General features: G+C 38.4%; 1 protein-coding gene across 1 annotated transcript in view; it reads right to left on the reverse strand.

The window, feature by feature from the left end:
- Positions 1-4,531: 4,531 nt before the first annotated feature.
- Positions 4,532-27,010, reverse strand: part of LOC142143638 (melanopsin-B-like) — a 99,007-nt gene continuing 76,528 nt past the window's right edge. The window contains exons 9-10 of the mRNA XM_075201633.1: positions 9,790-9,918; positions 4,532-7,013 (exon numbers count right to left, since the gene is read on the reverse strand). Coding sequence (XP_075057734.1) covers positions 6,606-7,013; positions 9,790-9,918 — 537 coding nt within the window. The 3' untranslated portion in view covers positions 4,532-6,605. The remainder of the gene's footprint in view (positions 7,014-9,789; positions 9,919-27,010) is intronic.

Here is a 27,010-nt window from a genome sequence, read left to right on the forward strand (position 1 = left end):
AGTAGCACACAGCCGAGGAATGTGAATCACTGGTACAGCCACAGTCCAAACAGAGTAATAATAAAGAACTAGCTGATCCGAAAATAAAGATAATTCAACGTAGCAGGTGAGTTACTAGTATAGCGATAATTCTCATAGTAGAAAAGCAAAGGCGTTGAACTCGTAGATTCTACAGATAACAATCCCAAATGACTTAGATGAACACAAGTACGTCAAACAGTTTGTTACCTAGAAGTAGCGGAGGAGCGAAGTACATCTAAGCCGTGCGTGGAACTACAGGTGACAGGTAACACAGCAGTAGATCCAATAGTAAAGTCACAGCAGTGTTGAGCCGGCCGGGTATAGATGAGAAACTTGAGCTGTGGTAATCGACACAGGTGCAACAAACAGTTCACGATAATCATTCAGCGTACAGGCTAGAAGCGGAGTGAAATTTCAGCTGAGCCAAGCGTGGAACTACAGATGACAGGTAACTCGGCAGTGGATCTAACCGTGAAGTAATAACGATGTTGAGCCAGCCGAGTAAAGATGAGAAACTTGAGCTGTAGTAATCGACACAGGTGCAGCAGACAGTTCCCAATGATAGTTCAGCGTGCAGGTTAGAAGCGGAGTGAAGTTTCAGCTGAGCCAAGCGTGGAACTACAGATGACAAGTAACTCGGCAGTAGATCTAACCGTAAAGTAATAACGATGTTGAGCCAGTCGGGTAAAGATGAGAAACTTGAGCTGTAGTAATAGACACAGGTGCAGCAAACAGTTCCCGATGATAGTTCAGCATGCAGGTAACAGCGGAGTGAAGTTTCAGCTGAATCCAGACAGCAATGAACGATAGAAAGATCAAACTTATGGAAGCCAAATCCTAGTACTGAGTAAGTAACACGAAGAACAGGCAATGAGCAGAGAACCATGGGAGGCTTAAATAATACTCCAGAACCAATGAAAATCGGGAGGAGGTCCAGAACCAGGTAACAAGGAACACATGAGTAAAAGTGATGTCTCAGAACCAGGAGTAAGTTCAATCACCGTATACAGGAGGAAAGTCACAGTGCCCGTACGTGTCTATGGGACCGTCGTGTTACAGTGCAGGGGGAAGGGCATGAAGTAAGGTGAGGCTGTAGGAAAGGAGGTTGTGGTCGGAGAGTAGGAAGGCTAAATTGGAGAAACTTGAGCTGGAGCAGTAGCGGGAGAAGACAAGGTCAAGGAAGTGCCCATCACAGTGGGTGGGAGATGAGGTCCATTGGGAGAGACCAAAGGAGAAAGTAAGTTAAGAAGTTTAGCGGCAGAAGAGACAGCAGGATTAATAATGGGAATGTTGAAATTGCCTAGTATGAGTGTAGGCAGGTCAAAGGATAGAAAATAAGTGAGCCAGGTCGCAAAGTTGTCAAGAAATTGGGAAACTGGACCTGTGGGGCAATAAATGACAGCAACACGAAGGTGGAGAGGATAAAATAGACGGATAATGTGGACTTCAAAGGAAGAGAATGAGAGGGAGGGTTCAGAGGGTATGACTTGGAAGGTACAGCTTGGAGAGAGTAGAATGCCTACTCCACCACCTTGTCTGTTTACAGGTCTGGGAGTGTGGTTGAGGGAGAGTCCCCCATAGGAGAGAGCTGCAAGGGATGTAGTGTCAGAGGAGGTGAGCCAAGTTTCTGTAATGGCAAGGAGGTTAAGGAATTTAGAAATAAATGGATCATGGATGGATGTAAGCTTGCTACAAACAGATCTGGCATTCTATAGTGCACAGGAGAAGGGAAGAGATGGTAGTGGAAATATGTGGATAAGATTGGCGGGATTACAAGTACAGGATGGATGAAAAGGTTTGGGGTGGAGTGGGAAGCGCAAGCAGATAATGGGGATCGTACGGGGCCCAGGGTTGGGTGAGATATCACCAGCAGCCATGAGAGGGTGAGAAAGAGGACATGCGAGGAGGATTTGTGAGTGTGAGGTTTATTTCTCTTTATACGGAACAAAAGGGTTCAGAGGAAACACATGTATAGTAGGGGCACTCAATGATTATAAGAATATAAAACTTACATTTTATTAATTCATTTAAAATATCTAAATGGTCCCTAGAAAATACCTGAATCACGCTAGTAGCGACAAAAAACAAAAATTATAATTTATAGTGTTTAGAAATATCCAAAGCGTTATATTTGTGAGAATAAGGTAAAGTGGGATCTTGGGCTAAGAGCTGAGCCAGTGTACAGCTTACTCCATCTGCAGTCAGCATGCCACTCCTTTAACATAACCTTTAAAATACCATCATAAGTCATGCATTCTTCGGGCTTTTGTATGCGTCATGTTGATAGGAACAGGACCCACACTATCCATGTTTCATATAACAGTTCATTTGTTACCACAATGTTTCTGCATCTATTTGACAGGAGCCTCACAGCAATATTTTGTTCTTGTGGAGGACCTTGATTTTTCCACAATATACCTGTCAGTGTGTGGATTCCTGCTTCTATTCATTCCCCTTTCCACCTTCCCTGTCACATGCAGCCCTGTCATAACCTAATCAGAAGACTGGATAGACTCTGACTTAGTCAGAAGAGTGGATATGTCAATTCTTCTCACAGTATCAGCACACTGTTTTTTTTAAATACTTTGAGCAGTTGTGAATATTCTGGTGATCTGATTGACTGTGGTTGTTATATATCGACGCCAACTTTAAAACAGGGGACATCCACAAGAGCAAAAAATGTAAATTGCTAACAAAATCTAATTCTACTCAAATACACTTTAAAAATCACAGCTGTGAAGGAGCTCCTATATCGCCGCTGATGACGCAGTCACGGTGGGCAGAGCTCGAGCCACGCATAATTGCCGCTAGCATTTCACTGCTGTTTACATGCGCCGAACTTATGCGCAGATTAAGATATGAACTGGCTGAAAGCCAGAGCATTTCAACCAAAGAAATTGTCTTACATGTGGTATTTGGCAGAGAGCATTGCAAACAAAAGAAAACATGTGCTCACAGGACAGGAAGTCATAGCTAAAAAAAACACAGAGCAGTGAGTCATCATTGCAGGCAGTGTCCAGTTGTGTGGGTGTGGCAGAGGTCAACAACTCCCACCTGAAGCAATGCATTCTGGGTAAAGGTTTATAAGCCACTAAAATAGGCAATAGAGCTCTCTTTTGACCACACCACATACACACTTGGAACTTCTCTTCCATCTTGAGCCACAGGACACACACACTCCACAGTAAGCTTATATATTATCTGTCTAACTTTTATCTTCTTATATCTGTCTGTATATCTTCTTATTATATGTCCATCTATTTCCATTAACTTTCCTTTGAATCTTTATCTGTTTATTTACCATATATGTATTCTGCCTGCAACTTAAAGTTTTTCTGAATCTTCAAGTAATCTTTTCACATATGCTTTACAAAGGCTAGCTTCTCAGGAATGCTTGCTATTTACACTACAATGGACTCTAGGTTCCTTCCCCCTCATCTGTTTCTCACCCTCTATGCTAGGTCTGACCATATGTTCAATCTTCCTGTATCACTCTCTCATTTATCTCATATCTCTCTCTCTCTCATTTAATCTTTCTTTATCTACCACTTAAACACATTGCTACACATTTAAACATACACGACCATGAACATGTGCTTGATTACACATTTAAACATACACGAACATGTGCTTGCACACATTTAAACATACACGAACATGTGCTTGCACACATTTAAACATACACGAACATCAGCTTGCTTAAAACACATTCTCTTCATAAATGCTCTCTTTCTCTTGTTACATCTATACACAAACTACACAAAAGAGCAATACTGATCATACACTCATATACATTTCTGTCTTACAGCATATACCCTAGTACATACATATATTTATATATATATATATATATATATATATATATATATATATATATGCAATAATATGGGATATTATATACTTACTTCTGAAGTTATAACATTGTCTGTTTAATTTATAATGTATTATCTGTATTGTATGTATGCATTTATAGATTGTATGTTTGATTATCTTTGTAAAGTAAAAGACTTGTATCTTTATGCCTGTTTTTTATGTTTAGATAACTGGAATGAATAGGATGAATGAATGTTTATATAGATAATGCAGTATAGTGGGGTAAATGATAGATTAGTATTTATTTAGCGATTAACACATAATGGTGGGCTTTCGGACGTGGAAGTCAATAGATGTGTAATATTTAGGCGATATATATATAGACTTGTCAAACACAGGGATCGCGTAAGTCGCTCTTATGGATTTCTAGTTGGGATGCGCAAGCATAACAACTGGGATACCTTGTTTATGGTTAGCATGGTACAAGGCGAAAGCTCAAAAGGTTGAGTGAATCTGAGATGTCACGGGTGCAGTGATTTTATATTAATGGTGAATGTAAAAGGTAAAGTGATAACTATATATTACAGAAATCAGGTGATCTGTGGAATTAATACATTGATATAAGTTTCTAAAAATTAGTCACTTAGTCTACCAAACATTGAAAATGTGACAAAAATTACATATTGTCACATATTCAAGATTTTACAGAGGTTTCAGGGGGCAGGTCACATAGAATAGAGTTGTCAGACACAGTATTGGTAAACAATATACTGAAAATGAACTCAAATTTATTGGACATTGGCAAAATTAGCCCATAGTCTCACAGAGCTTATTTATTCAGCATAATTTAAAGTCCACACCCCCAATAAAACATACTTTTAAATACGCATTAAAGTGATGTGCTATGTTACGGCTCAGGTTTTGACTGAGCATCTAGGAGCTTAGATTTTTTCCATTGAGTGAATCATGTAGGGAACAAGTCATTGGAGAGGGACAGGGCTTGATAGATCAAGTTCACTTCAAAGCAGTAGCTACAGAGATGAGTAACGTTCATGCTGCACATCAACTGGAAGCACCATAAGTGTTGCAACAATTTATGTAGTCCTGGGAGATACCTATGTTTCTGATTGGAATCAGCTTGGCCAATTCAAGTAACACTTGTTGCAATTAAGGCTCTTATCCTTTTAATACCTACAAATGGCTCAAGTGCAGTTTGATGGTTTATTTACCTGGCATTGCATTATAGCTTAATAGATAAGCTTTAAATATAAAAATGCACATACTGCCCAAAATGAAGACTTTTTGTTCATATGTAAATAGTAAAAACAAGCAGTTGAAGGAGGTCTTTAGCATACTATACCACTAATTTCATTTAAATATTCAGCACAGCACCATTTCACATTTTCTGTATGCTGGGTATAACTCTCAATACCTGTTCTTGTTCTGTACCTATAGAAAACTGAGCAGTCCCATGAATCTTATGATTTAAGATTGGAATAATTTTCAGTAAGATTTTGGTCTAGATGTATAAGCAAATCCACGGTATTAATTTTCGTGTTCTATATCCACAATCTTCACTTATCTTAATTTAAAAAAAATGTATTTGAGTATTTAAAAGTTGTTATGTGGGAATGTTGAGGGGTAAAGTACATTATGGTTACCTAGTCACTGATGTCACTGTAAAATATATGTCCATAGTTTAGCAGATGTTAACTATAGTTTAAAATCTGTCCAGTTATTTAATTCCAATTTAAAAATAAATCTAGAGAATAAAAAGATGGTGCTTATTGTGGTTTAATACACTTAGGGCCTCATTTAGGAGCAAATCAAACTAAAGGGTGCAAATTTGCACCTGGACTCAACAGGTCACAAAGCAATGGTTTCAAATATATATGTATTTGAATGCAGGGAAAATACTATATGCTTTAGCACGCAAATACCAGGCAGCTTTATTTGGAAGACTTCCCAATTCGAAATTTGTCCACACATTTTAAGTTTGCTCTCCCTGCAGTGCAAGGGCCTGACTTTTATTCCCAGTTCAGTCAAAATCATATATTCAGGAACTCACTGGGCTAGGGACAGGGGGACATATCCCCCCAGGCTGGTCCCATAGTGGGCTACCATGGGCTGGGTCACTGGGCTACCTACATTTTTAAAATGTTCCCAAGAGTCAGCTAAGTCGAGTCTTGTTCCCCGGGCTACAATTTGCCAGCCAGCAATGGACATTTTTCACAATCTGGAAGCTTACTTGGATTTATGATTTCAATGCAAATAAGAAAAACTGCAACAAGCAAGTGTCAGAATTAGGTTAAATTGCAGTGTTTGCACAAGCCACAATCAGAAAAGGTCTGTTTACCTATTGCTGTTTACATTACATATGCAAAAGGTGTGAACACTAAAAAGGAGCTGGTTAAAATTGGTCATAAAAATATAACTATAAATCATTGAGTGGTTGCACAAGAGCTAACATTAGGGATGCCCCAAATCCAGATATTAAAATTTGTCTGACCATCAAATCCCATTACAAAAGATTTACCCAAAAAACAAATCAAAATCCTAATTTAGCTCTTTTTGCAACAAACCAGACTGGATTCAGTTGAGCCCTTATTATTTGGTCAAATCTTAACCTGAATCCTGCATTCTATGCATCCCTAGCAAGATCATTACAATACAAAACTAGGTGCTTTACCTATTGCATATGAGCTATTTATAGCAGATGTGGAATTTCAAAACTGTAGTCACTGCACTCAGAACTATATTCCTTACTTTCTTCATGACAAAAATTTCTCAACCACTTCAAATAGATCTGCATTTGAAGAAAGTCCTTCAAAGTCTAATAAACTTGTGTCAACGTGAAAGTTGAAGAAATCGTCATCAAACTCTTTTTCACTGTTTTCATCAAAGTCGTTGCCAGGCTGCTCCTGTTCTTCAGAAATGCTACTTTCGGAGGTAGGAATGATAACAATGCGTGGAATTGTGGCATGAATGATCCAATCCAGTCCTCCACTTACGTCACAACCCTTTAATTTTTGATTATATACCATATTGTCTTTAACAATGGATTCTAAGCCAATGGGGTAGGTAACTGCATTCAATGAATTTGATAGAAGAAGCTCTTGCGTCTTTATTTTCTCGGATCGTCTATTTGGGTGCTCCAGTGTATGGATTGCTGGTAGAAACTGGTGTAAAGAAAAATATATTAAATTGTATAGTTGTAGTAGGGTACAGGCTTTATATCTTAGACACTTTTTTAAAAATGTACAAAATAATATATTAGCATTTAAAATAAGGAAGGTACCAATTATTGTTTGATAATAAAATTATGGTTAAATTAGAACAGAAAGGGTAGTGGTTAGGTTCAATAGCCTCCCATCAGAGGTTGTTGTGGCTATTACAGTAGTGCAATAAAACATGCTTGGGATAGACATAAGGATAACCTTACAAGGATTAAAGGATCAGATAGGGTTTGAGGTTACAATAGGTTATAAACATTCGACAGACCTATGCTTAGTATACAATATATAACAAAATACTGCTTAGCATGTTTTATTTTGATACAATAGTTTTAAATGAATTACACAGATAGCAAACAAATTCTACATCATGGATCCGATTCATGTTGGGACGCAACCTTCAGGCAACTTGCATTAAATAAAGAAGCATGGAACTTGAGCGCTGTTCCGACCATATTCAAATCCAAGCAGATTTCAAGATATGTTTCTAAATCTGGGTATAAATACGTTCTGCCTAAACGTTATTTGCCGTATGTTAACAGACAGACAATGTGCAGGATACACACATGCATATGTGCAATATAAAGGCAAAAAAAATTCTATAAAATAAATTAGCAACTCATAATACTATAATCATTAATAAAAAGCGGTGTACCCTGTCTAGGATTCCTCAGAAGAATCCTTGAGTGGTAGGCCTGCTGCTGCTGCTCCTGCTGCTGGGGGTGATCTTCAACCCAGCAGCAGACTAAGAAGAACACTATTAGTAGTTTACAATTGACTGTTAAACAAACCTTTTAAAGGGGAACCAATTATGAGAGCTGTCACCCAGTCGCACAGCTGATCACAGGCGCTATGGTGACTATGCTAGTATTAGATCTGCATCCAATATCATCCATTAATGCAGCAGGTTTTATAAAGTTAATTGAGGTCCTGTTTACCCCTTACCAAATTTCATCTTGACACCATTTTACTAGACAAGCAATTACTCACCTGTACCAGGAAGTTACAAAAAATAAAAATATTGGGCTACAAAATGCATTTTACCCACTGTACACTTAACCACAGATATGTGGACAAGTGGAACTGGGAAAACAAAAGATTATATGACTGTTACAGTCCACTGGGTTGGTGAATCGCCTCTAGCAGCAGGAACAATAGCAGCATCTTACAAACAACAAGCAATGCCAGATCTTTCAGAGGCAGGCTACTCTGTATCACCTGCTTCACTAAGAGGCATACCGCTGACAACCTGTTTGAAAAACTAAGGGATGTCATTGCAACATGGCTTGGACTTTCCTGAGGTTATGTGATTTCTGTAACGTCACATGATAACATCACCAATATTGTTAGAGCATTACAGCAGGGAGAATTCCATCACATTCCTTGTTTTGCTCAGACAATCAACTTGGTAGTATAGAGCTTTTTAAAAAATGACAGTGACATGCAGGAGATGCTGTCTGTGTCCAAAATATTTCGGGTCATTTTCGGCATTATGCAACAGCATGTAGAAGATTGTAGCAGTTGCAAGAAGAATAGGATTTGAGGGGCAATATACTTTAGTTCAGCGCTGTGAATACTTTCCGTGTTGTGCAAGGTGCTGAAACCACTAAAAGTAGTCACTTGTGAAGTGAGTTTTAGCTTGAGTCAAGTGATTCCCCTAATTAGACTTTTGTAAAAGCAGCTAGAGATATTGAAGGAGGCAATGAAACAAAGCAATTCCGCTAACTTTGTTGGACTTGTAGATCAAGTATTTTATTATAGGGTTTGCCATAAATTGAAGTACAAATTCCATGAGGAAAACCATTACCGGCAATTACATCAAAGTATAGAGACTTCTGTGATGGTGGATTCCAGCAAGGAGGAATTAGTATTGTGTGAGGATGAGGTACACACTGATGAGGGTGAGGATGAGTGTGAGGATAATGACAGTGTACATTGCAGGTGCTGGGATCTAGCTGAGTGAAGGGAGCTAGCTGATGCAGGACTGCTTGTTGTTATTTTCGGTAGAATGGCATGTTGGCAATTTTATGTTTTTTCTACAGTAAACTTTCCCTTTATAAGAGAGGTGGTTTTTTCTTTACCTATGTAAAAGCTTGTTTTTTTGGATTTCAGTTTCCCTGACTTAAGCCTACTATGTCCTTGAGCATAGACTTTAGTAGACAACGTAGAAGGACTAGTATCATCATGACTTGTGCCAGCAGCTTGTTGCCGTATCAATGGCGCTGAGCTCTGGCACTGGAGACTGATAAGAACACTGCTACCCATTCTGTTAATGTATGAATAATGGCACTGGGCAATGGCACTGAGACTAGAGAGTGACAAGAACAATGTGACTGGAGACTGGAGAGTCACAAGAACACTGCTACCCCTGTTTCTGTGTGAGCAATGGCACTGAGACTGGAGAGTGACAAGAACAATGTGACTGGAGACTTATAAGAACACCCCTTCTGTTTCTGTATGAGCAATGGCCTCTGTGTCTGTCTGTGAAATGGCGCTAGATCTACGTGGAGGGCGGTACTAGTGGCCCAATGATGCAACAATGGCGTTTTGCCTCATTTTCAGTTCCAAGGGCGCACAAAAGTACAGAGCCGACTCAGCTCAGTACTCGGATCTGCAATGTTCGGGTGGGCTCGAGCATCTCTACAATAAGCTGCCAAAAAATTAACCAAACAGCATTTATATGTAGGACCATGATTTTTATATGAGCCATTATGCATTGTACCTTTTCTTCTGGTAAAGCATTGCAGCTCCAGGCCTTCAAAAGTATCTCTCCCTTCTGTTCCCGTTTTTGACTTGAGGAAAAAGAATGGCTTCGTTGAGAGCAGACTATCTTCTCCACATCACTCAATATCTAAATGCAAAATAATCATTATGTATACTCACAATTGTCTTTGCTCTAGCATAAAACATTGTTTCTACCTATCATTACTATTTGTTAGAGTAAAGGATTTTAAATGATATATCTACCGTAGGTTATTCATTGTAAAGCATGGAGGAGTATGTAGGGACTACATTAATATAATTTAATGAATATATCAGAAGTCACCATGGAGGAGCACTGTGCCCTGTATAAAAACACATAATGATTGATTGTCTTGTAACATAATTGACTATACAAAATGACAAGTGCCATCATTGGATACTTTTAGGGCTCTGAGTTGTATTTCAAGTCACTGTAAAGTATAGCAGGGACCATTGCACCCTATAGATAATGTGGACAAAGCACATAAGAGAATTTATATCGAATAATATTGAAAACATTTTCTGATGTGTATTCAAAGTATACTTACATTGAATTGAAATATACCACTGAGAATACGACCACAGCTGAAAAATACTGTGGGTACATGCTCTTATACATAGTACACCAAGGTGACTTAACATATCTCTATAATCTATAGTAGAAAGTATGTTATTTTGTATACATTATACATACATTACAATTATAATATGTGCTAAATAATACTATCATTAAGTACTAGCATCATTAGGTACTGTTTATAAAGTTACAGTCTACAGAGAAGAAGTGTGCAGTGCTAAACTGGGTACACACTTCAGATTTTACAACAAATTATCATGCCAATCACACAATATACGACTGTTAGGTCCAACATTGCATTAGTGTCTAGGCACGATCATTTTATATCATACCATTGCACATCATATCATTTGACTGGATATTATAAACGGATTAAAAATCATTATCAACAATGGAACGATGTTGGGGAAATGTAGAAGTGTGTATCTACTCACGGCCAGCAGTGTAAGCAGAACTTTATAGAGATCTCTGTACAGAGTCACAATCTTTTTAACAGATGGTTATGACAGACAAAGAGCACAGATCTGAATATTAAATCATGTAGGTGTGTACACATAAATCTACATGCTTATCGGGACTTTCAGTTGTTGGTAAATTCATGACAGAAATCGCATCTGCAGTAATCTGTAGCGTGTACCCAGCTTTATAGTTGGATAACTGCATGTACTTTATACAACACTGTATAGGGGAATATCATTTGAAAATCATGCTTAGAAGAGCTTATAATCAGTTGCATGAAAACAAGATCATGAGAAATAGTTTAATATAATGTGCTGGACAACTATGTACACAGTAACTTACTATCTAATGTTTTCTGGGGCACTCAAGGATCCTGAGAAAGATCCATATGGAACTGTGAGGGTAATGATTAGGATTTGGGGTCAGATTTTACCATATTTACAAGTACTCTGTCAATCCATGGGAAGAAATGGCTGGGAATCTGCTTCTATGGAACTCATTACTTGCAGTCTAAAGGGCATAATTCATAATCTACTATATATGTACAGATAACTGGCTGTGAAAAACTTAGTATATGATGGAAAGATTCTAAAAGGTTTACATGCAGTAGATGTCTTAGACTCTTTTTCAGTGAATAGGTAATAATTCACTAATTATGTGGTGTTCAACATCCAATCAGGGGTCTGCTATACCACATGTAGGGATAACTGTGAACTGTAAGCACAGGCATTTGTTGCTGCTGTAGAAACAGTAATATAAATGCAGCATCTCCTTTTTCATAGTGATACACATACATACTTGCCTACTCTCATGGAATTTCCGGAAGGCTCCCGAATTTCAGGGAATCCTACTGGACTGCCGGAAAAGTAGTCAACCTCCCGAAAAATTGTGGATGCGGGGTTTAATGATGTGTTGCGCCACTAAGCCCCCTCATCTATTTAATGCCAGGAAGATCGGCGACAGCATCACCACCCGCCCCTCCCCCACACACTTGTCGCATGACCTGTCCGGGATCTCCCGGAGGACAAATTTTAAAAGTTGGCAAGTATGTGTGTGTGTGTGTATGTATATATGTATATATAAATATATATGTATATATGTATGTATAAACACTGTGGCGGTATCGAAGATGCAAGTGAATGGAATTTTATAGTTTTACAGTTAAGGCAGTAGAAGAGATGTGGCACATATATATATAATGTAAATTATATAGGTAGAAGTTAACAAGAAGTTCTGTAACCATATAAAATCATGACAGTGTAGTTTAAGTTTTTAATACAAGTCACAGAAATCTGAGGAGATTTTAATAGATGTCATAATATTCAGTAGTGAACACTGAAGTGATATGATATAAGTATTAGTTAAAATAACTAGCATTGTTTATTTAAACAGTTATTATAATAACACAATCTAAATTTCAAGTAATTAAAAAAAAGTTACTGAAAACAGTGTAGCCATTACAATCATCATCATCATACCACCTAGCTTGCTGTGGTTTGCACATGCACAGGGAAGCCCCTCTGGGGCATGTCAACTGTGCAAAAAAAAATTCTGCCATAGGCGGACTGTCAGGGTGCTACGGGAAATGTATGGTGCCATCCTAATGTACTTTCCAGGCTTACTGTGTTCTCCAACCCAGACACAACCAATCATCAAATTGCCACAGTGGTTAGTTATGAAGTTCCTTTTTCTTATCTTGACATTTTGGGCCAGGCATGTGCTATGCGAACATAATAATAGCTGATGGGCTTAAGTGGGAGGCATTTAGAGCAGTTGCATTACACAGTCAGATATAACATACTATTCTCATTTTTGGCAGATAGTCGTGCCTGTTTAGACTAGTTCATGATGGAAAAAATGGAGGCACTTTAAATCAATAAAGATGTTGAAGGGTAAGTAGCCCCTACATATACCATGCTGATGGAAAATTTAATTATATGGTGAATCAGATATGACATGGACATTCTGCACATAATGAGAGGTCAGGCCAGGAAAGTGATAAGTAAGCAGATCACCAATAGCCAGTGATGGTAGGTAGTTTAATGGTATTAGAGTGCATTATACTAGCAGTATGTAGGGTTTAAAACTGCTTTTATTATGGTGTTCTTTGGGAATGTTGGGTCAGTGAATTGGTGGCAGAGTCCAGCAGGTCAGCCATCACAGGTCTGTTACGTAAAAATGTGAGCAGCAGGAGGAAATAAGTATGGATTTCGGCCCCTCATATGACTGTTAGGCATTTATGTGGTCAGCCAGCAGCAGAGCCAGATGACCTGCGATGAGATCCAGGCCCTGACCGTCCACAGCCTGGACTGCCATAAATACTGCTGTCGCTATTTTTCAATTTATGAAAAATATAGAAAAGACCCAGAGTCGTGGTCTTGGCGGCTTGGGTATACTGAGGTTTAATCTGGCCTAAATAGTGCCTGCTTGTCATTGTTGTACTTCCTCCTGACTCCCCTGATGCCAGCCACTCAGTGCAGTGGATCAGTAATCGCTTTCTCCATTCATTCTCTTCCCTCTATGCCCATCTGCTTCTCTCATCCTGCCTGACTCATTCCCTTTCTACTCATCTCCCCTGCACACCTAGCTGGTCAGACTCCCACAGCAATGTAGCTGTGAATTCAGAATTGTTAAGGTTCTTGGGAGGATTATTATAATGTGTGTTACTGATGGAGACAAAATTAATGTTATGTGGGGGCTGATGTAGGTATACTAATGCTATGTAAGTGTTTGGTGATGATATTAATATTATGTGTTGGCTCTTTATTTAATGTGAAGCTTGTGGACGTATCTATGATATGTGGTGGCTATTTATTAAATGTTGGGGCTTGTTGGAATTATTAATGTTATGCGGTCGATCTTTATTAGATGAAATGACTATTAATATAATGTGGGTTTGGTGTTGCTATTAATATATTTTAGGGGCTCTTAATGCAATATAGAATGTCTGTAAAATGTGGTGGCTATCAACTTAATGTCAGGCTCATCCTGGGAAGTATATTAAATTGGAATGCTATTAATTTGAAGCTGGGGCTGTTTGGGGAAAATAGGCCTAGTTAATAAATGTGAATTTTTATCAATTCTGTGTGGTTAAAAAAACAATTATTTTCAGAAGCAAAAAAACATTATATTTTTTAATTGCATTGTTATTAATGAAGCTTTTAAAATTGGTTTAAGACAGAAAAAAACATTTACTTTCAAGTCCCTATTTAGTACAAATGTGACTGATGTCAGACAGCAAATCAACACATATTGCTAATGTATGTGTATATCAGCTTATCTCTTATTAGATAGGGGAGAAGTTGGAAATGAAGGAGCTCATGTTTATTTGAATGCAAATTGCGTTGTTGACATACAATGCGCTTTTGAACATGTGAGCATGCACACAAACCACTGGTTTGGGAACTTATGACTTGTGTGTTTGCACAGCAGTAAAAAAGCATATTTTATGCCAATAACGCAATATGCGTTCAATTTAACATGTGTCCTAAATGTATAATTTGTGAAATAAAAGAAAAGAACTGTATTGTTTACTATGGCAGCTGATGAAACAAATAGTCATTGAAGACATCATGGGCCTGATTCATCAAGGCACATATCTGCTGATTTTGAGTGTATCATACGCAAAAACACTCTGCGCATGCCCAGAACCGGAGATACATTTGTGAACGCAGCCCTGTCCGCTGTGTCCGTAAATGCAAAGGACACTTACTACAGCATACGATTTTGGGGAGAGAACTGGGTGGGGAAGGAGCGTTTTGCCGTAGTCAATGTACTGTATGGGCATGTCAAACTCAAGCGCACGCAGCCAAATCCGAATCAAGTTTTCAGCATCTTAAAGTTACTTATTAGACACTGATGGTCTCGATGGACATTATCTAAGTACTTTAAAGCATGTATTTACTCTCTGGTGGATCTAAAAGATAACTTTCATTACTCTTGTCAACAAGTAAGGGGACGACTGACAAACCAAAAACCATTAATGTCTACTGGTATGACCCTGCCACTAGAATTTTAAACAGATTGGGTAAATGTAAATGGTATGATGGCGATTTTCAGCTTTAGCTTTATGCAAGAATGATTCTTCTCTAAGAGTACCATTTGACAGACTCTCCATGTGAAACATGCAAAATAAATATTAATGTAACCCTTTTACATTGAGATTTGTCTGTATAGAGCCATCTGGCTTTCTATGTGAAAGTGAAAGCTGATCCAATCCTTGACTGAGGAATTTGCATATTCTAACCTCCCTTGGAGGTGTGCTGATTCCAATGCCTCGATTAGTGTCCATAGTATCAACTTCTTTTGTGTTATTATTTTGCAGGCTTCTAAACAAATGTCCTTTGAAGTAGACTGATTGAGGAGGGGTGTGATACTTACCATGGTACTGACCTGTCTTCTGAAAGCTTATGATGTTGGTATCACCTCCTCTACTAGTAGTGGAAGCTTTTGTAGGCAGCTCTTCCATGCTTGAAGTTGAAAGAGTCTGAGGTTGAACCACGGGTTCTGAAGGATGACGCTCCTTCTGAAAGGGTTTACTTGGGTATGAAATGCAACTCTTTAGATTTGCAAACTATTTTCTAGTGTTAGGTCTTCATTTTACCTCACTGATAAAATTTGACCAGGAAAGGTCAGAATTTTGTAAATTGAAAAACTTGTTGGACCAGTAGGCTAGATTACTCAACCCCACCTTAGATAGCCAGTGAAATCTCAGAAGATTAGATATCTGCTTAAATGATTGACCAATTACAAGCACTGCCTTGCTTATGGACTTGAGCAGTCCTACTTTAGGAGACATTAGGCTTTCCCCAGAGACATTAGCCTGCCCCTCTTGTTCCCCTGGAGCATTAGCAATAAGGGAACTACCACATCAGCGCTCAGGAACTGAATCTTCCTAATAAGTCCAGAATATCTGGGAGATTGGTGTGATTCCTAAGCACTAGGTAATTCTCCCTTTTAAGAGTAATGCGGAAAGCCTTAGAATCGTATCTTATAACCCAAATTGTGTGGAATAATTTGGTAAGGTTAGTCTATCTATTAGACCTACCTTGGCCATCTGTAGGCTACTGGTTGTACCCCTGTCTGGCAACCATCTCTGACTCCTTGTCCACTAACTGATCCATAAATGTCTATAATCCACCTCATGAGAGAAGTAGCTATCATTTCCCTCTGGGCTGGGGCCGGAGAATCTGCAGCGACTGGACAGATGTATGAAGCCCCTGAGGGCAAATTCAGCATGATTCCTACGGGCTGTGCCAGGGAATGTTGCTTTGCTCAATCCTCCTTCTCTCTGAGAGACACTCCACACACCTTTTATTATTATAAACTGTGGCGATTGGGGATGCCTCACTAGTTTCCCCTGATTTTTGCCTTTAACAGGGCTGAGAAAATATGGCATTTCTTGCTGTAACTGACTCAAATTCATGAATGAAATGAAAGTGAGGACTCCAGGGGTCACCGTCATTGTCTCCCTTGTTTTTTTAATAGGGGGAGCCTTTTCTGAGCATGATAAACCTCCCTCTTGCAGTAATGTGCGCTTTACAGCTTTAAAATGTCTTCATAGAGGTAGATAGAGCAGAGAAAATACTATTATCAGTGACAGTTACTGACATAATGTCCTCCCATCTTTCCTGCTGACAGAAAAATCTGACAGGCTAAACATGATGGATCTTGACAGTTGGTTCTGCTGATCACATGACCTTGTGCTTAGAGCTTTGAGACACATGAAAAAATTATGTAAAACATAATTATTTTTTATGTCAGCATGTTCTTTGGGAGGCTCTCACCTAGAGATGCTCACTGGCCCCTGTGTTTTGGTTTTGGATCTGGATTACTTTCGTGTTTTGGTTTTGGTTTTGGTTTTAGCAAAACCGCCCTTGCGTGTTTCGGTTTTGGTTTTGTTTGGTTTTGTTTTGCAATTTGTTACAAAATTAAATTTTTGGGGCTAAAATAACATAATGTAGGTATTATTGTGTACCTACATTATTATTAACCTCACTAACACTAATTTGCAGTCATTTCCATGCAATTTTGACCATCTCACAGGTCACAGTATGCTTTTCATACATTTTCAGCCAAATACTGCAGCGATCTGGCTGGATGGTAAGCGACAGAGCAATGACTCAAACACATGACAGTTCCTACCACATCTCGGAAACATTTTTTACGACTGCTCCACCTGTTTCTTGGATAAGTGAGGTAATTCTACAGCTAATAAATGTCAACAAGCACTGCCCCCCCCCTGGGATGTGTGCTTTTATCAGACACACACCAATCCAGGGTGCCAGACAACGCACTAAAGAGTGATTTAAATTCATAGGAAAAAAGGCAGTTTGGTGTCTATCTGTATATTACACCTTACACTTGTAGTTAAATATAAAAAAAAACAGCCTGCAAAGACTGTATGATCAATAGAAATGCCCAAAGCAGATATTCTGTCTCCGGGTCTAGATTTTTCCCATATATTAAAATTGAAATATAAAAAGAAGCAGCCTGCAAAGACTATACTATAAATAGAAATGCCCAAAGCAGCTTTTCTGTTTGGGTCTAGATTAGTCCCATATATAAAAATTGAAATAGAAAAAGAAACAGCCTGCAAAGACTGTACGATCAATAGAAATGCAGATTTTCTGATTGGGTGTATATTATTGGCAAACCTTATTAGTGCAAATGATGAAAAATACAGTTTAATCCCTGCTAGTCCCTCCTTAATTCTACAGCTACACACACCAATCCAGGGTGGCAGGCAACGGTCTAAAAAGAGCTATTGAAATTCATAGCAACAAAGGCAGTTGGGTGTCTGTCTGTATTTTACACCCTACATTTATAGTTAAATAGAGAAAGAAGCAGCCTGCAAAGACTGTAACAAATAGAAATGCCCCAAGTCCCTTTTCTCTTTGGGGGTAGATTACACCCTACACTTATAGTGAAAGTTTTAAAAATATGTTGTCGTCATCATCTTCAGCATCATCCTCACTCTTATCCGGGTGTACATCATTATCACAGACTATTAATTCATCTCCGCTGGAATCCGCCATTAGAGAAGTGTCAGTACTTGGATGTATTTGCCGGTAAAGGCCTTCCTCGTGGAAGATGTAGTTCATTTTGATGATCATCTTTTCCACATTTTTCGGAAGTAACCTCCTACGTCAATCACTGACAAGGTTCCCGGCTCTGCTGAATACTCTTTCTGAGTACACACTGGAGGGTGGGCAGTTTATGTATTACAAAGCAAGTTTGTACATGGGTTTACAAATGGCATGTTTTTCTTCCCAGTATGGAAAGCGACTGTCTAACATTTCCATATCAATTAACTCTTGAAAAAAAATCCTCCACCATCCTTTGCATGTTAATAGTAGGATTGGATGGAGTTATGGGCAAGGTCACACATTTTGTGGTAAAATCTTTCAAACCAGCCCAGATGTCAAACTGTTGTGGTCTGCCACCTGCGTCATCCCTGCTTCTCTTTGCAAAGTGCAATTTTTTCCGAGCAGCAGCTGCCTGAGAAACTGAAGGAGGAGACGTCGTCAAGCTAAGGCCCAGTTCAGCGGACAACTTGCTGAGCAACAGCTCCTTGCAAAGGTTCACATCTCGGTAATTTTGAAGCAAAGAATCAATGTAGGTCTTAAACCTAGGATCAAGCACAGTCGCCAAAACATAGTGATCCGAGTTCAAGATTTTAATAACTCTTGGATCATTGTGAAGCAAATTAAGTACTTGATCTACAAGGCCAACATACTTTGCGGAATTGCTTTCTTTCATCTCATCCTTCAGTTTGTCAAGCTGCTTTTCCAATAGTCAAATTAAAGGAATGACTTGGCTCAAGCTAGCAGAGTCTGAACTCACTTCACAACTTCAAATGGTTTCAGCACCTTGCACAGTACATAAAGGATTCCCCACTGTGCAAGAGTGAAATACATACCCCCTCCTTTCCCAATGTCATGGCTTGTGCAATACGCTTGTATGGCTTTGCGCTGTTCCTCCATCCTCTGAAGCATGTACAGGGTGGAATTCCACCTTGTTACCACCTCTTGCTTAAGTTGGTGGCAGGGCAAGTTAAATTGTTCTTGGAGCTGCTGCAATCTCCTACATGCTGTGGCAGTATGCCAGAAATGTCCCGAAATTTTACGGGCCACCGAAAGCATCACCTGCACCTCACGGTTATTTCTCAAGAAGCTCTGCGCCACCAAGTTTATTGTGTGAGCAAAACAGGGAACGTGATGGAAATTACCCAGCTGTAATGCTCGTACTATATTGTTGGCGTTATCAGAAATGACATATCCTGGGAAGAGTCCAAGTGGTATAAGCCATGTATCAATCATATCTCTTAGTTTTCGTAACAAATTGTCAGCTGTATGCCTGTTAGTGCAGCCGGTGATACAAAGACTGGCCTGCCTGTGACAAATGTTACATAGTGGTGTACATGCTGCTGCTGTTCCTGCTGGTGAAGGCGGATGACCAACCCAGTGGGCTGTCACAGTCATAGTCTTTGGTTTGCCCACTTCCACTTGTCCACATATTTGTGGTTAAGTGGACAGTGGGGAGAATGGCATTTTTCAGCGCAATCACTACATTTGTACACACTTTTTGGTATAGTTGTGGAATAGCTTTACGGGAAAAATGTTGTTGTAATGGAATTCTGTAACACGGACACAAAACCTTAATTAACTGTGAAAAACCAGCTGTGTTTATTGTGGATATTGGACGCAGAGCTAACACTAACATGGTAGCCATGGCATTTGTGATTCGCTTGGCGACTGGGTGACTGCTGTCATATTTGCTTTACCTAGCAAATGATTGTTTCACAGTTATTTGTTGAAATGTAGGACTGCTCTTTTTCTTGGCCTTCCTCTGGGTGGACGTTTCACCCCCAGCAGCAGCAACAGCAGCAGCAGTGGGACTAACGCTTTCTTCAGAGGAATCAATAATAGTGCAGGAGTCATCGAGTCTTACCAAGTGGGATGCAGGGCTAACTCCGATCGCTACTGAGGATACTGATGAGGATGGTGTTGTGGGTGTATTTTGTAGCCGTCGGGATGTCGGTGAGCGAAGGGTCCTAGCTGATGATGGAGTGCTTGTAATTTTTTTAGGAAGAACTTTCAGCTTTTCCCAACACTTTGCCATGAACTCTCATCAAATGGCGTAACATAGACGAGGTTCCAAGATGATTAAGGTCCCTCCCTCGACTGACTGTGGCTTGACATACACTACAAATGGCTATACAACTGTTGTCTGGATTTGGGTAGAAATAATTCCACACATAAGAAGTGGATTTTTTTGTTTTATGCCCAGGCATGACAATGGCCTTTTTCTTGTCACGTGCCAGAACTGCTGCCACTGGTGCAGGACTTACACAAATAACCTCATCCTCATCAACATCCTCATTAGCGCCCTCGTCGGCTACACAAATCTCCCATTCATCCTCTTCTAATTCCAAAGTGGCATGCTCAATTGGTGTATCACCGGCTGAAAGGGCCCTTCTTTATGGGTACACTATCAGAATGGTCACGATTACACATACCACTCGTAGATGGACTCTCCTCAGATATTGGTGTCATTTCTGATTCTGAGCATACATTTTCCTCTAATGCCTTACGTGTGAAAGCCGAGCTGCAAGAGAACAGTAACAGTAGTTGTACACCACTTTTGGACTCCAAATTACTTGGTCTTGCTTCGTCACGAGTAACCTTACAAGAAGAAGGCTCAGTAACATTTTTAGATCTCGCACTAATAGAGAAAGGCGAAGGCCTCATTCTTTCTTTGCCACTGCGTGTGTAGAATGGCATGCTGGCTATTTTTTTTCTCTGCAGTTAACTTTTCTTCGATTACAGCTCTTTTTCTATTCAACACGGTAAAAGGTTTTTTTTGTATGTTTTTTTCCCTGACTTAAAAAGACTATGTACTTTTACATAGGCTTTACCAGATGACGTACAGGGAAGACTACCATCAGGACTGGTGCCAGCAGCTGCTTGCTGATCCTGCTCATATGTGGATTGCTATGAATCCATTTTAATATAATAATTTCAAACACCAGAAAATAGCTTTTTTCAAAACAGGGGAATATCTGACACCCCAAGCACTTGTAGTGCAAATTCAGAAATATATAGTGCTGGTATATAATAATTTCAACACCAGAAAATAGCTTTTTTCAAAGAGGGGAATATCGGACACCCCAAGAACTTGTAGTGCAAATTCAGAAATATATAGTGCTGGTATATAATAATTTCAGCACCAGAAAATTGCTTTTTTCAAAGAGGGGAATATCTGACAGCACAAACTCGTGTAGTGCAAATTTAGAAAGATATAGTGCTGGTATATAATAATTTCAACACCAGAAAATAGCTTTTTTAGAACAGGGGAATATCTGACACCCCAAACACTTGTAGTGTAAATTAGGAAAAATGCCTCCTACTACTTTCTTCCTGCTCTAATTACACCTCCAATTACTGCGACCGTCACCTAACCCTTCTCTCTTCCTCTTTCAAATGGTGCTAGATGTCTGTGGAGGCGGCTATTTATTCATTCTAAAAATCACGAGAACCGAGATCCAACGATGTCACGATGACTTTTTGCCTCGTTTTGGAATCTAAACAGGCGGAAGAGTACCGAGCCGACTCGACTCGACTCGGGACTCGGATTCTGGAAGTTCGGGTGGGTTCGACTCTCGGGGAACCGAGCCCGCCCATCTCCACTTCTCACCACACACTAGCGTTTGCTAGCAAGCCCTTCCAAAGAACAAAGGAGAGGGACCAGCTGAGTCTCAGGATATCACTTGCTAGTGACACAGACAGGAGATGAGTATCGACATTATGTTGTAGCCTATTTGAATTAAGCCAGCAGGATGTTGATGGAAAGAGCTGAAGAGCCGTTAGCCATCAGTGGACCCAACATGACATAGAAAATTACACAAGACTCAAATAAAAGTGTTAATAGTTATTCATAAACTGGATTTAATGGCAAAATATTGTTTTGGGTTGTGTTATTCTTCAAGCAATATACTTATCTCTAATATGTCATGATGCTTTAACAACATGAAATAAAATTTTAATTACATTTGGCTTGACATCTCTTATAAATCCCACAATGTGTGCACAATCTGTCTGAACATGTTTATTTCTAGCACAGCCGTGGTTGGATGTCATCATAATATCCACTGCTTTTAGCTAGGAGCAAGCAGCTGTTGATTAATTTTAGCAGACAGTAGCATTCTCAAGAAAACAATCTCCAAACATTGCACAATAAGCATCCTCTGCTAGAAGGCTACCAGATCTGGGTTTATTAAGGCATCTACAAGCCATTGCAACTCTGTAATCAGACTATTTGTCCAGGAGCTTTAAATCAATATAGATCTAAAACAACAGATTAAACGGTAAGTGTATTGAGCTGCGAGTTTCCAGCAGGTTTGAAATGTGGAGATGTTGCCTTTAGCAACCAATCAGATTTTAGTTATCATTTATTTAGTACATTCTACAAAATGATAGCTGGAATCTGATTGGTTGCTATAGGCAACATCTCCATTTTTCAGACCCGCCGGAAACTCGCAGCTTGATACATTTACTCCTAAATGTCAACATAATTTAGTAAAACATGTGCCTCTTTATTATGTAATACAAACTATTTAATACTTAATAATGTTTCCAAGCAGCTGCGGTTAAACACTATAAACTAAAAAGATGGGGTATTGTTTCAAACACAAGTCTTACACTTGGTGATTCATAACTTTAGGAAGTCAGTTTGAAATATTTGTGAATCTCTTCTGGTCAGCTAAATTCACATTGCTGCTGGCAGGAATAAAATATATTTAAATAACAATTACAGTTAAAACATATTGAGGTGATGATCATCTGTGCCGACAAGTGATGTCTTCACTAAGCGCTATATTCATTATAACATCTCCAGATGACTCATCTTTAGCAAAACCTACTCCAATGCAATACTGCCTGCATTATTAATTCTCTGTAATTCATAGCCTTGACCACCATGCTGCCTTAGAAATCTAATATTGTGCAAGAATAATTACTAGTCTCTTGTTATTCCCATACCCTTTCAGTATTTCCTGACCTGTATCATTTTGTGTCTTACCAAATATTATTCAAAACAATTTCTCTCTTTATTTACAGAAATCCGACTACAAAAGGTTGTATTATAGGTATTGAAAATGAGCCTTGAAAGGCTGCAGTACAAGTGCTAAAGAGTAAGAACTCATTTACATAAAACATATTAGCTTCAATAAAGCATCATGCCAGCTATCTATTCTGATTTTAATAAATGGCACTTATTAAATGAATAAGTTTGATCTTTAAAAGTAAATAAAGTTACCATATTGTTCACCAAACCAGTAATAAAGGGTGACATACAAAAGCACTAAAACAATGGTATAAAAAAAAACAACAAATTGATAAAAAGGTAAGACTGAAGCATATGGTAACCCTTTCGTTTCAACAAGCAAAACATTCATCTCTGTGCAGACAACTAAGACATATCATGCATTAATTATCACTCCTGTGACTTTCTAGGAACATACATCATGCTTTTTCCTCCAATGTAAAAAAAAAACATTATTTGAATTAAATATTTATGATTTTCTGCAGTGGAAAATGATATCTCTGCCTCTGTTTTGCTGCCAGAAACCTCACGTGTATATTAACACAGTTTACAGAAGTCAACATAAACTAGATATTTTGAGAGTGAGTCTCAGCATTAAAGATCAGCAAAACTCCAGCAGTTCAGTTTGTGAGACTTTTTAGCCTCCCAAATTTTAAAAATTCTGAATTTGGATAAAAATTCACCTGAACCTATGAAGCATATCCTGAACCTACTAATCTAATGTTTCTAAAGCAACTACACAAATCCATGTGACTAATCATAAGGAACAGAAACAGAACTATTTTGTTTTGAAACAAGATGTATTTGGTGCAGACTGCGGAGAGAGAGGGAAAGAGAGATAGAGATAGAGATAGATAGTGTCTTTTTCTATCTCTTCTTGTTTTATTTACACATTTTTTGCTTGATTCATACACAAGTTTAATCTATATATATCTATATATATATATATATATATATATATATATATATATATATATATATATATGTATATATATATATCTATCTATAATATAAATGCCTAGTGGCGTGTGTTAGTCTGTCTGTGTGTTTGGAAAAAATAAAACCAAGCTGCAGTGCCACCTGCTGGGCGGCGTTATACACTGACCTACTAAATTCTTTGTGTGTGTGGAAAAAAAAATTCAGATAGGGCTGAAATTTGGTATACTAAGATGTTTTTAATTTGTTAATTTAATGTGTTAATTGTTAAAAGTGTTTATAAAGATTTAAAAAAATATATATATATTTCTTGACGGAGAAGTGACAGTTGGGAGTGGTTGGTGGTTGCCGGGGGTGACAGTGGGGAGTGGTTGGTGGTTGCCGGGGGTGACAGTGGGGAGTGGTTGGTGGTTGCCGGGGGTGACAGAGTGAGAGGAGTGTGATACTCAGGACCGCTGAGAGAGATCCCTGTGTCTGGACAGACATCTGGATAGAAGTGGCGATGAAAATGAAGGATGAGGTGGTGACATGTGGACAAAACCATGTTAAAAAAGGGCGCTTACGTCGGGAAGTAACGCTCTTCCCCTGAGGAGGCCTGGCCTAGCCCCAAATGCATGACAAGAACCTTTTTAACACCTTAAGTAGCTTGATTTGACTAGAATGCATGAGTATCATGAACGGGTTAACTTGTATATATATGTATATATATAAAAATATATATATATATATATATATATATATATATATATATATATATATATATGGTATAAGTATTTGTTAATGTAGAAGATTGATTGGAGCTGAAGGGGGATTTTACAGCCTCCCTCAATTAATCTATATTATAAGCAACTACTATTAACAAGTATTAATATATATTTGTAAAGTTAATTTGCATTTTAATTTGTGTTGTTTTCAACACACAAGCTGGGCTATCATTTACTTTGGATCTGTGCTAAAAATGGTGTACTTCTAGTCTAGGCAGGGAGCGCTGTTGTAAAATGGCTGGATTTGGCCATAACACTGTATACCTACCAAGTGACAATATCAAAAAATCTATGATCATACTGAGTTAAGGAGAAGGTTAACCTGCATTTAGATGGCATTCTTTAAATGTTAACTGTTTCTTTGGGAGGAAGCTGTAATTAAATATGCAGAAATCAAACTAGGTGAAATGTAAAAAATCTATTATTGCAAAAATATTTTTTGCCATCTTTACATACTTATAAGTATCTGTAGGATAGAGATTATGAAGATATGATTCAACTTTTTTTGATCACTCAAGTCAAACGTTTCGCTATGATCTATGTTATTACTGCCGTCACTTCAAGGGCCAAAGGATATATGCTGTAATCCCCTTGCAAAATAAAATGAATGGGGAAAAACACATCTGTAAACTAATGTATGCTTAGATGCATTTTTAGCCCAGTTTCCATGCATTGTTCAATGGATTTAATTCAATTTTAAATGATAAACGTGGCGTTACAGTTTTGGAACACATTCGTGGGAACAAACCCACAGGAAACCATGTATCCTACTTTTATGGTGCTTTTCATGCATCAGTTAGTGGATGAAAAGTTAATTAACAGCAGACTAAAGCCTTAAAAGTCAATAGCATGGTTGTTTGTGAACCTCCCAATATAAATAGTAATGTGTACATTCATAATAATATAAATGTTAATGTTTCCATAATACTACACATCTCTAAATAGTATTTTCTCTATTCAAACTAATGTAAAGATTATTGGCCCTGATCCTATATCTGTAAATAATATTGTTCCCATTTTATACTAATATAAATAGTATGGGCCACATTTATAACAATATAAATACAAATTTATTTTAGCAACTTTAAAAAATGTGCCCATTAGAAATACTTACCTATCATCTTTATTCTGTCTTGGTCAGATGATGTCTGCCAATTTTATGTGTGGTTTGACCTTTACTAAATCTAACATTTTTAAAACCACACATAAGATTACCAAAAAACATGCAGTTTTGTAAAACTGCAGTTTAGTAAATTTAGCCTATAGTTTCAGATGCTTGGCTAGTAGTGCAGCCAAGCAGTGGGAAAAGCCAGCAGAAATCTTTGTTGCACAGGAAGAGGTATTATATGCAGCAGGAGGGATGTTAAATTGTCACTTTATAGGTCACTAGTAAGTTTGCGACTTGAGTACTGTTTACAGTTCTAGAGACCCTATCTCCAAAATATCCTTAATAAAATAGAAAAAAAAAACGGAGAACGGTTATTAAAATACTGCATCGGCTGCATAACAAAATGTACAAGATACAAGATCTAAGCATACAGAGCTTAGAAGAGAGATGGGACAGATGTGATATAACAAAAACATTCAAATGTATCAAAAGTATTCATAGGGTACAGGAGGGCAGTATTAAATGCCAAACAGCTGATATTCTCCCTTTTTAGGCATTAATAGCTTACATTTTATCTGTCTTGTAATCTAAGTTCCACTGCTTCTCTCTTGCTCAACTCTTGTATAACTCTAAAAAGTGTGCTCATAGAGGTAATGGCATACAATATCCTTGCCTAATTGAAGACTATGGCCCCAATTTACAGTTAAGTGTAAAACTGAGTTTTTGTGTCTACGCAAAAATTCTTCCATGCAATTACGTTTCTGGGGCTGTATATTGAGATGCATGTATCTTAAGATACACGCAAATTTACATCTATAATATAGATACATCCGGTATAAAAATGCAGCTGTCAACTTGACAAATTGCAGTAAGCCTAAGGAACACACAATATATGCCTCCTAAAAGGTATATCATAAAAATATATTAAAGTCTAAAAGTCTAAATTGGACACAGCTCTAAGGGGCATGGGTGACTTGCTTCTCTATGCCCGTATTACACTGAACTCGTGTGAATGCCCTGGCCCACCTTACCAAGCACAACTGGATGCAAGTAAAAGATGCACTCCACTCAAAATACAGGCACAAGTTGTGTGTATGTACAGTCAGACAAATTTTATGCAAGTCCCAATATTACGTGTTGCAGATGGACTTATGTTCAACTGTAAATAAGGCCCTGTGTGTTCAGGCCTCTTTCAATCAAAGAACCCAGAGAGGGCAAGATCCTCCTTGCCAGGATTTATTTGCATCAAGAT

Source organism: Mixophyes fleayi, chromosome 1, assembly GCF_038048845.1.
Source record: "Mixophyes fleayi isolate aMixFle1 chromosome 1, aMixFle1.hap1, whole genome shotgun sequence".
NCBI lineage: Eukaryota > Metazoa > Chordata > Amphibia > Anura > Limnodynastidae > Mixophyes > Mixophyes fleayi.